Consider the following 16907-nt stretch of genomic DNA (forward strand, 5'->3'; position numbering starts at 1 on the left):
ACTTCCTTGGCCTCTCTCCCTCTTTCTCTCTGTCTCTCTCTTTTCCTCTCTCTCACTCACCTTGGCTTCCGGTTTAGGTTGGCCTTGTGGAAAGGGCTAAAACTGAGTGGAGACATGCCCACTTAGGTCACTTTTATTCAAGAAATATTTGGAACTCCCAATATGGTCCAGGCCCTAGGTTAGGCTCTGAGGATACAACAGGCTCCTCAGGAAATGCACAAGGAAACAGGCAAAGAAAGGGCCAGACAATTAACAGAGTGATTAGCGCCAGGAAAGTAGAGTGGAAGGGAGGGGATGGAGGGTCACTAAAGGAGACCACTTTAAATAAGGTGAGCAGTTAGGGCTTCTTCGAGGTGATTTTTGAGCCAAGTGAAGGGAAAGACCACAGAAGTCAAAGAACTTGTGTGAGCGCCTTCTAGGCAGAGGGTGCAGGAGGCATGTAAGACCCAAGACATGGAAGGGTCAAGTCAGGGGGCTTGGCATGGCTTACCTTTTTCCTGATAGAAGAGCACCTGCATTGGGGGGTCTCTCTTCCTGCAACCCCCCACGTGGGAGCCTAGTGGATAACGTACACTGCAATCTACAACCAGCTTTTGCCCTGAACCGTTATGTATGGCCTATCTTAAAATTACCTGTCCCATTATTGACTTATTTTTTTAATTGACTCATTAAAAAAATATATTTGGGTCAGCAGTTGGTATAATGGCTATGTTGCTGGACTCCCACATAGTCGACCTTGGGTCAAGTCCCAGACCCAGTGGCTTAAATTCATGCCAGGTGTGTGTGCGTGCGTGCCCAAGATCCTGAGAGGAGAATGGAGAAGGGATTGCAGTGTGGCCATTCCCCCGGGGGAGGGGGGGGTATTTCTCGCTTTCCATCTCTCTGTCTTTCTCTGTCTTTCTGGTGAGCACACGCACCTTATAGCAAAAACCTCTTGGAGAAATTTTTAAAAAGGAAACAATATCAGGGCCAACAGGTGACTTGGTCGTTAAGGTGCAGGACTCCCATATGGTTGACAGTGGTTCGACTTGAAGCATGCTGGATGTATGCATGCATGCCCAGAATCCCTAGAGAAGAATGGAGAAGTGATTGTGGTGTGGTCAACCCCCAATCCTTGGGGGAGGTAATTTCTTGCTTTCTGTATCTCTCTCTCTCTCTCTGTCTCTCGGGCAAGTTCCTGTGCCCTAAGGCATGAAAAAGAAAGAAAAAAGGAAACAATATTACTTCCATAAATGGAAAACTAGTTTAACTTCCCAAAGAAAAGAGATCTTCGTAAAAATAAATGTAAAAATACTAAAATTGAAAAACATTCCACGTGAAACCCAAACACATCTCTTGGATTACCTGAGGTGCATATGCCACACTTTATTTTTATTCTACCAAGCAACTCTCCCCAGATGACCTTTTCTTTATTGTCCAGGATCTCAAGTGGGTTTTTTCCCATTTTTATGTTTTTTTATGTTATATTGTGCATACCATCCTATACTTTAAAAAACATATCCTGAGCATTTCTCTATTGTTTTAATTACTAAACATTATTTCGTTTCTTTGAAAAAATAATCCATTAACTGATATAAAAGGACTCAGCAGCAAAAAGTAATTCTTTAGCCTTCTCTAGATTCCTGTCTGTTATCATGGACAATTGCTGCTAGGAGCTTTGTGAATCCTTTCCTGAGTTTGCCCTGAAGATTTCCTTTGACAATCTTTCACCCCTGGGTTTCTGAAATAGAAACTTGGTTTGCAAACATTGAGTCCCTGCACACTTCCTGACGACCCCACATACCCTGCACCTGTAGCTCTGTCTCTCCTAGATACAGGGCCAGCTTCTGTGTTTCTTAGGAATAATCTGCAGCCTGTTCATCTAGATTGGAGTTTCTCAACTGTGGTGGGGAGGGGCTTAGTTTTGGAATATTGAGCAATGTCTGGAGACACATTTGATTAACACAACTGAGGGGTGATTTTGGCATCTAGTGGGGGAAAACCAAGGATACTGCTAAACATCCTACAATCTAGAGAAGGCTAAGAGTTACTTTTTGCTACTCAGTCCTTCTGTATCATTTAATGAATTATTTTTTCAAAGGAAAGAAATAGTGCTTAGTAATTAAAGCAACATTCAATAGCCGCCTACAACAAAGAATTGCCTGGCCCTAAGTCAATAGTGCCAAGGTTAAGAGACATTGATCTGTATGGATGTGCAAGTACAAAGTGGTATTCCCAAGCTAGCATTTACACCTTCAGTGTCCAGTGAATAGTGTCCTGGAGTTTCAGAGAAGATGGTGAGTTCACCTGGAAGCGGGAACTAGAAACACAGAGCTTAGCACCTAAGACTAGGAGTGTGTGTGTGTGTGTGTGTGTGCGCTGAGGGGGACAAGGATTGAATTTCTTCATGCAAGAAATGGAACTGACAGGCCAGGATGAGACTGATGTGCGTGACTGTAACTGATGAAGGCCCTCTCTGGGTAATCCTGCAGCAGCTCATTGTGATTAACCATGACTGCAGGGCCCAGTCTAGTATGCAACTCACTAAGAGATTAATTTTGACTGAGACAGATTGGCGTGTCCAGCTGTCGCTGAGGAAGTATGACAGACAAACTAAAGAGAAGCAACACAGAAATAAGAACAGCTAGTCAGATTTTGGTTTGCATCCTAGCTCTACCACTCTCTGGCTGTGTAACACCTCTGTGAACCTCAGTTTTCTCTTCTGTAAACTGGGAATATTAACCTATTTACTAAGATTAGTGTAAGGATGAGAAATATGGGTTGCCAGTAAAGTCATGATGTGTTTTTCTATGGCGTGGTGGTTACGTCGCTGGACTCCCTCGTAGTTGACCTTGTTCAAGTCCTGGACCCAGTGACTAAAACCTCACGCCAGGTACGTGTACGTGCGTGCCCAAAATCCCAAGAGGAGAATGGAAGAGAAGGGGTTGTGACATGGCCATCTCCCCTGGGGAGTGATTTCTGCTTTTTGTCTCTCTCTCTGTCTCTCTCTGTCTCTCCAGTGAGTGCACGTGCCCTATACCAAAAATCTGTCTAAAAAGAAAGTGTCTTGACTTTCCCTATATCATAATAACATCCATGTGGCCTGCCTAGCCAGCCAGCATAATCACATAAGCCAATTCCTTATAAATCCTGTAATACGTATCTCCTACTGGTTCGGAACCCCGACTGGTACCACACCTAGTGCAGGGCTAGGCCCACAAAAAGAAGCCATTTATTAGTATCAAATGACTGTCATTAACTGCGTAATACATGTACTGAGCTGAGCTTCCTGCCTGACTTTGTGCTAGGTCCCAGGGAAGCAGTGTAGAGAAAAAAGAGCTGGTTCCCTCCCTGTGTGTGTTGATAACCTAAGACAGACTTGGGCTGCAGGGATCTGAGTCGTTATGGCTGGAGGACCTGTTGGGATGAATCTGCTGGGCTGAGGATGGTGCTCTCTGGGCTAGGGGTAGGTCTGAGGCTCTCCTTTCCAACTGAGTGTCTGAAAGCTGATACTGGGAGACAGCAGGCTAGCTGTGACACTGTGACTCTAACAGAGATCGGCTGACCAGGACCACGACCGAGCTGACGGGGTACTAACTAGGTAGCCATCGTCTTGACCGAGCTTCGGTGACCATGACTGCTGGAGACCAAGGGACTATGGCTAGTGATTGTTTCTGGAAGGGGATATAAACTGCACAGTTTAACGAGAGCTGTTATCCACAATTCAGGTGCCAAAACGAGAAACTCAAGAGTCATAAAAGGCAACATTTCATCGAGAGGATTTTGCAGGCACGGACCGTTCCTTCCCTGACGGAGGATCCGCGGGACCACTTTCTTTGTTGCTCGCTTCCGGCGCCAAAGCACGTGAGCTTCCGGTGCGTTTCCGCGGCAGTGGACCGTGAACTGAGGCGGTGAGTACGGCCTTCTGGCATCTGTTTTCTCTCGCTGGTTGCTTTGTGTGTGTGGCAGCGCCACTCGGAATGGGAATCGCCGAGAGCCCGGAACCGGGCCCGCCTCGCCGGAGCGGCTGCGTCTCGGTTTGTGGGCCAGTGCTGGGACGCTGGTGTCTCTAGAGGCCTTTCTCCCTGAGAAGCCGTCACCAGAGACACCGTTGCCAGAGCTTCCCGAGGCACCGAGGTAACTTCAATTTTTTTCTTAACTTTAGAGCTTGGAGGCCAGAGACCTTGGCAGTACCCATCTGCTTCTGCCGTACTCTGCTGACTTTGGATAAGTCATTTCTCCGAACCGAGCTTAGGTTTCTCCTGTACTACAAGACTGGATATCCTTCTTCTATGCGACTCATGTTTGTTAAACACCCACTATGTGCCAGGGATACAAAAAGACTCAAGTCTTGTGGAAGTGACAGTCCTCAATCAAACATGCAAAATTGTAATAGTGATCATTGAAATAGAGGGCTGCAAGGCAGAGTGGGTGTGCACCGGAGACCTCTGGCCCGGTGAGGGGAGCTTTACTGAGGAGGTAAATACAAAGCTGAGATCAGAAACGTGCTTTAACAGAGTGGGGAGGGAAGTGTTCTGTCTGGGGGGAGCCTCCTCTTTGAGGGCCTGGAAGGGGCCAGTGTGGCTGAACAGAGCTTGTGAAGGGAGAAGTATATGAAGCAAGCTGGAGGAGTTGCCAGGGGCCAGGCCACACAGGGTTTGTCGGTCACCCTAACAGTTTAGGCTTCCCAAGGGCCACATGGGACGCCACGCAGAGGGTGTTATGTGTGGATGGTGACATGATTAGAGTGGCATTTTGGAAAGATCTGTCTGGCTGTTGGATGGAGAATGGACTGATCGGCAAGCACTCTCTGGGGGGGACACTGATGGATTTAGGGATCTGGTGTAGAGAGTTGGATGGCTATGACTTTCTGCATTCCAGGACGTGAGGAACTCAGAGCTGTAGGTGAGATGAGTTGGTAGGCTGCAGTGTTCTATGCATACTCAACAAACCTTTTCCCAGCTCCTTCTCTGTCAGGCATGTGCCACTGCTAGAGATACAGTGAAGAGCATTAAAGGCAGGCGGAATTAGAATGAAATCAGTGTCGTGATCAAGGAGGAGCACACAGATGCCACAAGGGAAATTAGCTCATTGATGAGCAGTTATTCTAAAGGGAATATGTATTCATTTAGGAAATATTTATTAAGTGTGTTATGAATTCAGGGCTACAGATAGGTAGATAAAGATACAAATTTAGAGCAGTGACCAAACTTGGCCTATAGTAACAAATACATTTTATTTCATAATCAAGTGTATACACATGCATGCACGTGTGCGTTCACACATACACACAGCTTCAGAAAACAATTCTTATTACCGATGGTGTATTTTTATACATAAAAAATTCTGTTTTGGGGGCCAGCAAGTGACATGGTGGTTAAGGTACTGGCTGACCACGATTTGAGTCCCAGACCTGGTGGCTTGCTTTTTCACTTTCCCTCTTTCTCTCTGTGGTCAAATTAAAATAATAAATTAAATGGATGGTTCTTTTTTAAAAAATTCTGTGTGTGTGTGTGTGTGTGTGTGTTTTAAAACATGCAATGCCAGTTAAAATTTTCTCAATTGATACTTTAATCCATTAATGAGTTGTGTATATTGCAATTTGAGGGAAAAAAATGCTGATTTAGAGTGAGAGCCATTTGCAGTAGTTTTGGGGTAAAGATGATAGAGTATGCTCTTAATGTTTTTAGAAAAGGATTGGTCTTTCTTCCCTCACTATTTTATTTTGTTTAAGATGAAAAGAATAAACATAATGAAACAAGCAGCTTGTTTTTGTTTGTGAAATTTTGGTGTCTTGTTCGTATGTTTGACTAGATTGGAAATGGCTTGAGGGCAGTGTCTTACTCTGTGGATGTTTTTATGGGGGCCTGGTAAAGATCCTGACTGATACAGGCATTCGGTGAATTTTTATTGAGTTAAATAGGTAGGTGGTTTAGGGCTAGAAGATTAAATAATTGGTTTAAATTAATTTACATTGGAACCATTCTTATAGATACCACATAGGCAGTGTCTGCCTACAAAGTTTTATCAATGTGTCCTCATGGGTAGTTTCGAGGTTGGTAAAATAAGTGTTCCTAAGCACTTTCTTTCTATATATTTTTTCTAAGCCAGCTTTCCCACTCGAATCCATTTTGGATGAATGATCCAAAGCCACTACTGACTGTGGGCCCCTTGGGAAGTTGTTTCACTACCTGGAGTTTAGATGTTTTTATGAATAAAATAAGAAGGATTTATGGTTGAAAAGCTCTCCATTTCCCAAGCCTTTTGTAAAGTTTAGATGCTTCTGAGCCATACTTTCTATCTTCTATTTCTGGACCTTCCCTGAGGCTTATGGGAATCTGGGCGTGTGTTTGATTTAATCATTCTTCTCAAATCTTCTGACACTCTTCAGCAGTAAGTTTTAGGCAGAGAGTTTAAGGTGACTTAGTCTAGAATGGTTCATCAGACTTTGCATCCTCATCTTGTGTTATATGAGAGAGAGATCTTTAGAGCCTATCCAAAGAGTGAACAGTGAGAACTCCGTCCTGCAGGGCAGAGTACCCAGATTCTAATTTGGGTCCTTGTGTGACCTTGAACATATATTACTTTTCTTTAACTGGTGTCTTTCTAGCTATGAAATGAGTGGTCTTGCTTGTTAAATCAAAATACGAAAGTTCTCTCTAGTTCTCATTTTTGTTATCTGTAAAATAGGTGTAGGGTTGTCATCAAGATTAAGGGAAGGGACCAGCAGTTGGCGTAATGGCTATGTTGCTGGACTCCCATATGCTCTACCGTGGTTTGAGTCCCGGACCCAGTGGCTTGGACTCAGGCCGGGCACATGTGTGAGTGTGTCCAGGATCCCGAGAGGAGAATGGAGGAGAAGAGATTGCAGCATGGCCATCCCCCGGGGGTGATTTCTCACTTTCTGTCTCTCTTCTCTTTCTGTCTTTCTGGCAAGCACATGTGCCCTATAGCAAAAACCTCTCAAAAAGATTAAGGGAGATAATTATGTCAAGGGTCTAATTCAATACCTAGCACATACATAGAAAATGTTCAGCAAATGATGCATGCTTCCCCAAGTGCTGATGAAATCTGATATTTTTTCTCTTTCAGCTGTTCTGGAAGACAAGGAAGAAAGTTTTCTTTTTGGTCATTAACCACTGGTCTCATGGCTGCCATGCAGATGGATCCTGATCTAGCCAAGTGTCTCTTCTTTGAAGGAGCCACTGTGGTCATCCTAAACATGCCCAAAGGGACAGAATTTGGCATTGACTATAACTCCTGGGAGGTGGGGCCTAAGTTCCGAGGCGTAAAGATGATCCCACCAGGCATCCACTTTTTCCACTACAGCTCTGTGGACAAGGCCAATCCCAGGGAGGTAGGCCCTCGTATAGGCTTCTTCCTTAGCCTGCAACAGCGGGGACTGGTGGTCCTGCGCTGGAACGCAGTCCAGGAAGAGGTAGACCTATCCCCAGCCCCAGAGGCTGAAGTAGAAGCCATGAGGGCCAATCTCCAGGAGCTAGACCAGTTCCTGGGACCATACCCATATTCCACACTCAAGAAGTGGATTTCACTCACCAATTTCATCAGTGAGGCTACAATGGAGAAGCTGCAGCCTGAGAGTCGGCAGATCTGTGCCTTCTCAGATGTGCTGCCCGTGCTGTCCATGAAGCATACCAAGGACCGGGTGGAGCAGAACCTACCCCGCTATGGCACAGAGTGCAAGAGCTACCAAGAGGGCCTGGCCCGGCTACCAGAGATGAAGCCCAGAGCTGGGACAGAGATCCGCTTCTCAGAGCTGCCAACCCAGATGTTCCCAGCAGGTGCCACCCCGGCAGAGATAACCAGGCACAGCATGGACCTGAGCTATGCCCTGGAAACTGTGCTCAGCAAGCAGTTCCCCAGCAGTCCCAAGGATGTGCTTGGTGAGAAGGAGTAAGACTCTTCGGGAATGGGCCAAAGAGAGGATATTAGTAGCGGTGTTTTAGAGTAGGGAGTATATCTTAGATTATATAGTCCAGTGGTTCCTAAACCTGGTCAGAAGGGAGACTCATCCAGTATTCTCATTAAAGATAGCAGATGTATGTATCTTTACCCTTACTCCTAGATATTTTGATTCAAGAGATCTGAAGTCGGGCTTTGACCATTTATCTGTCTAGTTAATACACAAGCATTGTAGGTGAATCTGGTGCAGATACTGCTGAGCTGAGGAACCACTGAAATGGCCCAACACTGTAGTGGGGAAGGAGTCAGCCAACTTAGTGGTCATACTGAGCCCAAAGCCCAGAGCTCCTGGTTCCAAGCCATACCTGGAGTTTTAGTAGCATCCATCCTGCCTCCTAGTTTACTCCTGACTTTCTCAAGATGTTGGTCTCTTCGCTGGCTTAGATAGGCTGATGATTTTTTAAAAATTATTACAGTTTTTTTGTTACTTTTCCTCCTTTTCAATAATATACACTTGACCCTTGAATACCATGGGTTTGAACTGCATGGGTCCACTTAAAAATGTATATTTTTCAATAAATATATTGGAAAATATAGTATAAATATAGTACAATAAATGTATCCTCTCACTATTTTCTTAACTTCTTTTTTTACTTTATTGTAAGAACAGAGTATATAATGCATGCAACATATAAAATACATATTCACTGACTGTCCGTTATTGGTAAGATTTCCCAACCACAGTGAGCTATTTGTAGTTAAGTTTTGGGAAACCAGAAATTAAATGTTTTTTTTTTTTTTTTAAGAATTAATTTTCTTCATTCATTCATTCATTTATTTTAATTTGACCAGAGAGAGACACACAGAGAGAGAGAGAGAGAAAGTGAGAAAGCAAGCCACTGGGTCCGGGACCCAAACTCTTATTAGCCATGTGGGAGTGTCCAGTGCCTTAACCACCATGCAACCTGCTGGCCCCCAGAAATTAAATGTGGATTTTTGACTGCACAGGGGGTTGATGTCCCTAACCCCTGTATTGTTCAAGGATCAGCTATATTTCTGATATCTGTTTAATTTTAGACAAGGTCAGAAATGAAGGTCAGCAATGAAGGAGAAATGTGAGACTAAATAGAGGAAGAATTCTACCTACACTGGAATCATATTCCTATGCTTGCTATGTTAACTGCAAGAGCAAATCTTCCTTTACTTTACCTGGCAAACCAAAACGAGACTAATATTCCACTTGATCTTACTTCAAAAATTAAAGTGTAGCACAGATGGAATAACTTGAGCTGCATCACATTAAGTACATAATTTATATATGTAAGACAATCAACACTGGTATTTATGGCAATTTTTTTCTTCTGTCATCTAACATAGTTTTAATTATTCATGGTAATGTTGAAATAAATTTTACATTTTTTCTGTGAGAAAAAAGTAGTAACTAGCAACCAACTTAATAGTTCTAAGTTTTTTTTTTTTAATTATTTTTTTTTAGAGGTTTTTGCTATAGGGTGTGTGCACTTGCCAGAAAAACAGAGAGAGACAGAGACAGAAAGCAAGAAATCACCTCCCAGGGGGGATGGCCACGCCGCAATCCCTTCTCCATTCTTGTCTCAGGATTTTGGGCACACACGCACACGCGCCCTGCGTGAGTTTAAGCCACCGGCTCCGGGACTCAAACCGCAGTCGACTACGTGGGGGTCCAGTGACATAGCCATTATGCTAACTGCTGGTCCCAACCAAGTAGATCTTAACTAGTAACTGACCTGCTTACTATTTCCAACAACAACAAAAAAGAAATGTATGAATTTAAATGAATGCAAAGAATAGGTTAATATGTAGTTTCATAAACTAACCAGATAAAGCTAACTGAAGAAGCAAATCATTAACCTTTATTATGCAAAGACAATTTAGCTGTATTTTGAAAATATCAGTCCCCTATTCAAAATATCTAGACTAGGTATCTATTCATATAAATCAAACTTGGTTCTACAAGCTTATTAAAAGGGCACAAGTTTTTCCAGGTCTCTGGAAGTGACAGAGATTAAGTACCATGCATTTAAAGAAATGCTTTGGTGTTGAGCCCATCTGTTATTTTTTTGGATCGTGTGTATATATATCTCATTAAGTTTATAGCCACCTGTGAAACCAGAGAGACTGTAGTATCTGCAGCTATCAGAGATCTAGTTGCTTGCCCAGGGACAGTGGCTTCCGGATCACCAGGTCTCTTTGTTTGAGACAGGCATCTGGTGGAAATTGGGAATAGTAACTAATCTTTTTTGGGTGCTGCTTTGTGCCAGATATTATTCTAAATGCTATACAAGTACTACATTGATTTATTTGATCTTCACTACAATCCTCAAATAAGGAGATTGGGCTATAAATGGATTAAGTAACATTCCCAAATTCACATAGCTGCTAAGTGGGAGAGCTCAGATTTGAATCCAGGAAGTTTAGTCCATGTTTGGTGGCAAAGAAGCCACCAAGTTGCTCATGGAGATTAAATCACAGAGCCCTATGAGTAAACAAAAATATTAATAATTTGGCTAGAGCAAATATTAATGAATTTTCTAGTTCTGGGAGACTATAGAACTGTTCCCGTCCAATAAATAACCTATATTACCTTTCCACTGTTTAAATTGCAAACTGTTAAACATATGTCCTTGGGCAAGCCCTTGACCTCATCTGTAATAAAAAATATAAAATGAAGCAAATACCACCTTTCCTGAACACTTTATGGATTTGGGCTGAGGATCAACTGGTATAATACAGCATTTCCCTGCCCTGGATCAGACCATCTGCATCAGAATCAACTGGAGGTTTGTTAGAGGTACTGAGGCCCCATCCTCTCTCCTCAACCAAAATCTCTGAGGCTGAGGCTTGGACAGCTTTACTTTAACAAGGTTTCCTAGTAATTATGGGCAGCCAGGTTTGGGATCCACTTGGCAGAGTATCTGTGGACACATTTTGTAAATTTTTTTTTTTTTGGAGAGATTTTCACTGTAGGGCGCGTGTGCTCGCCAGACTGACAGAGAGAGACATAGAGACAGAAAGCGAGAAATCACCCCCCAGGGGGGATGGTCACGCCGCAATCCCTTCTCCTCCATTCTCCTCTCGGGATCTTGGGCATGCACGCACACGCGCCCGGCGTGAGTTTTAAGCCACCGGGTCTGGGACACGAACCGCGGTCGACTACGTGGGAGTTCAGCGCCATAGCCATTACTCTAACTGCTGGTTCCCACATTTTGTAAGTTTTTTAAATGCCTGAAAATACCAGGAACGCATCTTCTTTTGCAGTCTGATTTTACAGAAATCCAATGATAGTTTGGTTTCTCATAGTTTGAATTTATAATAGTTCAGCAAACATTTATTGAGCACCTGCTAGGTACAGAATCCCCTGCTGGGCTCTGCAGGATGATAAGGATAAAAGGCCGCCTTTTGCTGAGATCCAGTGGAATTGATGACCTTGTGAATGGCATAGAGTAGAGTCAGCAGGTTCTCCTCTCCCTCAGGATCATTTCTCCTCTTTGTACCTTTCAGGTGAGCTCCAATTTGCCTTTGTGTGCTTCCTGCTGGGGAATGTGTATGAGGCGTTTGAGCACTGGAAGCGGCTCCTGAACCTCCTGTGCCGTTCAGAAGCAGCCATGGTGAAGCACCACAGCCTCTATATCAGCCTTATCTCCATCCTGTACCACCAGCTTGGGGAGATCCCTGCTGACTTCTTTGTGGACATCGTCTCCCAAGACAATTTCCTCACCAGTACCTTACAGGTGAGTAGTCTTCTGGCTGATCCTCATGTGGGTTGGAATTAAAGCAAGGATGTGTGAAAGCAAGCACCTTCCAGAGGGCTGCCTTGTTTCTTGCGTTTTGATCATAGTGCAAAGTTTTCTGAATGTCACCTTCTTAACCATGGGATGTTTCCGGGTGTGCTCTCTCTCCTACCCTGCTATAAGCTCCGATATGCCTGAGATGACTGTACCTCCCTCTCCCCATCTTTGCCCCAGAGTGTCTAGCACTGGAGTACTTGGGATTCGAACCCCTCCCCCTCTGGGTTACTCTGCTCAAAGCAGCTTTTCTTTTTCCCTGAGTAGCTACAACCCAGCAGAGCAGAATTTCGAAGGTTATTATTCCGAGTGCAACATCTGTAACTCCTTAGATCTCATTTAAGCATTAAAGTAACTTTGATTTCCTGTTCAAACAAAATGTGCCAGATTCTGCAGAGATTCTCTGACAGAAAAAGTGAAATTTGCTTTTAACTTGGCAATTAAATTTTCATTATGAGTGGTAATTAGGGAAGAAGCTTCAAACAACTTACAATCTTCATCTTGTGCTATTTCCTCTCTTTGCAAACAGATTAGGTTCCTTTATGTACTTGGGACAGCCTCTGTCACTCACATTGTGTAAGTTTCTCAAGTATAGAAGCAGCAGAAACTACTAGCTGTCAGTTTCTATCCTCTCTCTCCCATGAGCTCCCTTCTTCTCCCTGTGTGTGAGACCCCATGAGCTCTGCTGCTTTGTACAAGGTGGCTAGTCCCTGACCTCCCACTTCCACACAGGGTATGGGAAGGAATGAGCATTCATTATATGCCTCTTACAGATATCAGGCACCATATTTAAATATACACACACACATATATATGAAATATATTTGTAAATGATATGGATTCCCTTATTTAATCTCTCTGGAACCCCGTAAGGCAGGGAGGATTATTCTCATTTGTAAAATAAGAAAACTGAGACTCAGGAGAGTAAAATCATTTATTTAAAGTCACATGACCAGTAAGTGGAAGTCAGGATTTGTACTGAGTCTTGGTTTAGTGCCTGTGCTTATTATGCCCCTAAACTGCAAGTCCAATGTGGATCCTCCAAAAAGGATTCGTTTTTTTTTTTTTTAAGAATTATTTTATTTAACTTTACTTATTTATTTGTTTATTTTAATTTGACCAGAGAGGACAGAGTGAGAGAGAAAGGGAGAGTGAGAAAGCAAGCTGCCAGGTCTAGGACTTGAACCATTGTCGGCCATGTGGGAGTCCAGTGCCTTTAACCACCATGCCATGTACTGGCCCCTCCAGAGAGGATTCTTGATTGACATTAGTGGCCCCATCAAGGGCTTGATTCCCAGAACACTTTCTTTCTTTCTTTTTGAGAGGTTTTTGGTATAGATCACGTGCACTTGCCAGAAAGAGAGAAAGACAGAAAGCGAGAAATCACTCCCCAGGTGGACAACCACGCTGCAATCCATTCTCCTCTCGGGATCTTGGGCACACATGCACACGCACCTGGCGTGAGTTTAAGCCACCAGGTCCCGGACTTGAACTGCAGTCGACTACATGAGAGTCCAGCAATATAGCCATTACGCCAACTGCTAGACCCCGATTTTCAGAACACTTTTCTAAAACCACTGTGCTATCGGCAGTGGCACTGTGGGCAGGCTTAAAACCCCTGTGAGCAGGCTTAAAACTGGCAGGTAGAGGACTTGTGCTGCCCTGAGGATGAGGCAATCAAGCTGATAGCTTGAGCTTGGTGGATTCCACTATAGGAGAATTATAAAAAGTGCCTTTTTGTTGGTTCTTGATACAAAGACGTTAAATTCCTTTACCTTCCTCTGTGGAGAAATCTCACCCAGAGTTACTGGTTATGGGTTGTGGGGCAGTGTCAGACAGTGGCTGCAGCCAGAGGGAATGATGTGCCACCCTTGTGGTGTGACAGACACAGGAGGACCACAGTCTCACTTCTATCCCGACCATTGTCAGCACAACCAACAGCTGAGTTTTAATTGCTGAGGCTTTGTTGCCAGCAATGATTTACGAAGCAGAAAGGCCCAGCTGGATTGCTAGATGATCAGGTGGGTTGTGCAAAGCTGATGGTTTGAAAAATTCTTTGTACTTTTCACCAAGAAAATTTGATGTCATTATTTGGGAAAAATTCAGGCACACATGAATTAAAAAGAAAAAAAAATCATTGCATGTTTTTGAGCCTCCTTTATATAAAACCTACTGAAACTATTGAGGAATACCTATATGAGTTAGCCAGAGGTTTTGTCCTCGGATTTGTTCATTGATTTAGCAGGTATTTACTGAGAACCTATGAATATAAGGCCCTGTTTTATAACTTAAAATATAGCTGTGAGCAAGACAGATGGAGTCCCTGACTGGTGGTGGGAAAATAAACAAGTGAATTAACTAATGATAAGTAAGGCTTTCTCCTTTCTCACCTAGACTACTTCAGAGTTTATCTCCTCCATGCTTACCTGTCAGTTCATCTGTAGCTCCTCATTACCCAGAAAATAAAAAGCCAAACACTGGCCACAAAGCCCATTTGGATCTGGCTCTTACCCTGTTCTCCAGCTTCTCCTTTCACTCCATTTCCCCCCATTAACTCCAGCAGCAGTGGTCTCCTTATATGTTCCCAGACAAGCCATGTTATTTCATGCTGTTTCAAATTTATTTTTTAATTGTAGTTAAAACATGAGATCTACCCTCTTTAAAGATTTTTAGCTGTTTAGTATAATCGTGTTAACTATGAGCATTGCATTGTCCAACAGATCTCTAAAACGTCATCTTGTATGACCGAAATTGTATACCCGTGGTTCATGCCTTCTTGACTGAACCTGATTTTCTCTCTGCCTGTGATGTACTTGTTCATCCTTTCACATGCCCTCAGGGCATCCCTCTCTCTCCCCTTTCTGTATTTTTAGCCTACTTTACTAATAGATTACATATATACTTGCTGAAATTAATATATTATCTGTGCTACTGAGCCACAGGCTCCTTTTATCCAAGGCCTGTTTTTTGTTCTGCTGATTATTTTCTTTCCTTTATTCCATAAGTGTGAGAGATAGAGACACAGCACCCCTAACAGAGTCTTGATGCTGCAATCCACCCCCAGCCTCCACCCACCCCAGATCATGAGTACACATGTGCCTGGTGTACTCAGGGAGGTCTCTGGATGTGAGCTGGCAAACTCATCACATGGGCCTATCTCTAAGTGTGTCTCATTTTACTGCCACACCATCGTCTAGCCCCTCATCTGGTTATTTTTTCAGTGTGGAATCAAGGCCTAACACTATCTCACCCTGTTATTGAGTGTTTTCAGATGTATAGAATGCATACATCCTATGGCAGTGTAAATAGTTTAGGCATAAAAGGTGAAGTCTGATCAAAGTGCATTAGGAACACCAAGTAGGTAGTCATTAATTCTAACTGGGGTTGAGATTTGAAGGGACAGGGGATCCAGAATGTGAAGAGGGGCATTTGACCATGAGTTTGAGGGATGACTGAGATTTCAAAAGACACAGTATAGACTAGCATATTGCAACACTTTTTCTTTTCTTTCCTTTTATTTTTTTTTTAATGGTGAGAGTCACGTTGTTTCCATCTTGGCAGTGAGAATCCAGTCCTCCACACAGGCGTTCAACTCAGGGTGTGTGTGACTGAATGAATCAGCCCATAAAAGCCTTCCTTAGCCAGCCTGCCTGCTATCTCCCCAGGTAGTCAAGCAAGTGGAACTGGCTTTCTTACTTGGGAACTTAAATGGCTACTACCCATGGAGAGGGACTGGTGTTTGTATGTGTAAGCACTTAAAGACAGCAATATTAGCATGGGTAAAATCAGCCATAGAATGGCCTCAGCCATTAATTTTTTTTTTCTTTCTTTTTCATGCAAGGCCCTCTTGAATAGCTGCCACTGTTTTGTTGTGTGTTTTTTTGTTTTTTTTTGTTTTTTTTTACAAATCCCTTGGATTTAGCTTGAATAAAAATTACTTGCTTTACAAAAATACAGTTTTTTCTTTTATTTAAAGTAACTTAAGTCACCATAATTCTTTTAAAACTGATGAAAAGACTATCTAAATTTAATAGTATATTAGAAAGTGAGTTATGCACAAAACAAGGATTTTTATTGCTTATTGCATAGCATGAGGCATATAGTCATGTAGCCTGTCATTTAAAATACTTTTATCCCCAATATTCTGTATATTCCTTCCAACTTCTTTTTTTATTTTTTCACTATAGGGCCCATGTGATTACCAGAGAGAGAGGTGGGGGGAGAGGAAAAGTGAGAAATAACTCCCCTGGGGAAGGGCATGCCTCAATCCCTTCTCCTCTGGTCTCCTCTCAGGATTTTGGTCATGCACACACACGTGCCTGGCATGATTTTCAAGCCATGGGGTCCAGAACTCAAACCACGCAGCTGGCTTTGTGGGATCCAGCACCTTAAGCACCACACCACTTGCTGGTCCTCCAGCTTCATTTCTTGCCAGTATTCTAACTGCCAGTGCCCATCTTTAACTCTTTAGGGGAAACATTGATTCTGATCATGTCTATATAATTTTTTTTTTTGGAAAGGTTTTTGCTGTAGGGAGTGTGCACTCGCCAGAAAGACAAAGAGAGACAGAGAGACAGAAAGTGAGAAATCACTGCCCAGGGGGATGGTCACGCCACAGTCCCTTCTCCATTCTCCTCTCGGGATCTTGGTCATGCATGCACATGCGCCGGGCCTGAGTTTAAGCCACCGGGTCCAGTACTCAAACCATGGTCTACTACATGGGAGTCCAGCGACATAGCCATTACGCCAACTGCTAGTCCCAAATGTCTATATAATTTTTATCATGACACCAGCTATGATACATTTACCTCCCGACTCTTATTCCTCTACCATCACCTCTCAATTTTGCACTCCTAATCTACATGATCTCATTTAGCCCTTACAGCAATGTTAGAAGTTAGGTGTTTAAGCCCATTGTACTAATGAGGAAACAGGTTCAAGGAGGTCACATAATTTTGCCCAATTTCAGCAGAGCTAAGCCCTGAATTCTGAAGCCCAGGGTGGGCTCCCATATGTAATTAAGGGGTCCCAGGTGAAATATCCCAAATTCTTTTTTGTCTTTTTTGAGAGATTTTTGCCATAAGCCGCATACACTCTCCACCAGAGAGACAGAAAGCAAGAAATCACCCCTAAGAGGGGATGGCCACCACAATCCTCCTCCATTCTTAAGATTTTGGGCAT

The 16907-nt window shown here is 43.3% G+C and overlaps 1 protein-coding gene across 5 annotated transcripts in view; it reads left to right on the forward strand.

Moving 5' to 3' along the window:
* Nucleotides 1–3794: 3794 nt before the first annotated feature.
* AAR2 (AAR2 splicing factor) overlaps nt 3795–16907 on the forward strand; it is a 36990-nt gene continuing 23877 nt past the window's right edge. For 2 of the 5 annotated variants that reach the window (XM_027770168.1, XM_006144085.3), the window contains exons 1-3: nt 3858–4116; nt 7072–7883; nt 11443–11672. In XM_027770168.1, the coding sequence (XP_027625969.1) occupies nt 7127–7883; nt 11443–11672 (987 nt within the window). In that variant the 5' untranslated portion in view covers nt 3858–4116; nt 7072–7126. Of the gene's footprint in view, nt 4117–4144; nt 4459–7071; nt 7884–11442; nt 11673–16907 lie in introns of those variants that run through there. The other 3 variants (XM_014586147.2, XM_006144084.2, XM_027770167.1) reach the window with 3 other exon arrangements.

The sequence above is a fragment of the Tupaia chinensis genome, unplaced genomic scaffold (genome assembly GCF_000334495.1).
Source record: "Tupaia chinensis unplaced genomic scaffold, TupChi_1.0 Scaffold000115_1, whole genome shotgun sequence".
In the NCBI taxonomy this organism is placed as follows: Eukaryota; Metazoa; Chordata; class Mammalia; order Scandentia; family Tupaiidae; genus Tupaia; species Tupaia belangeri.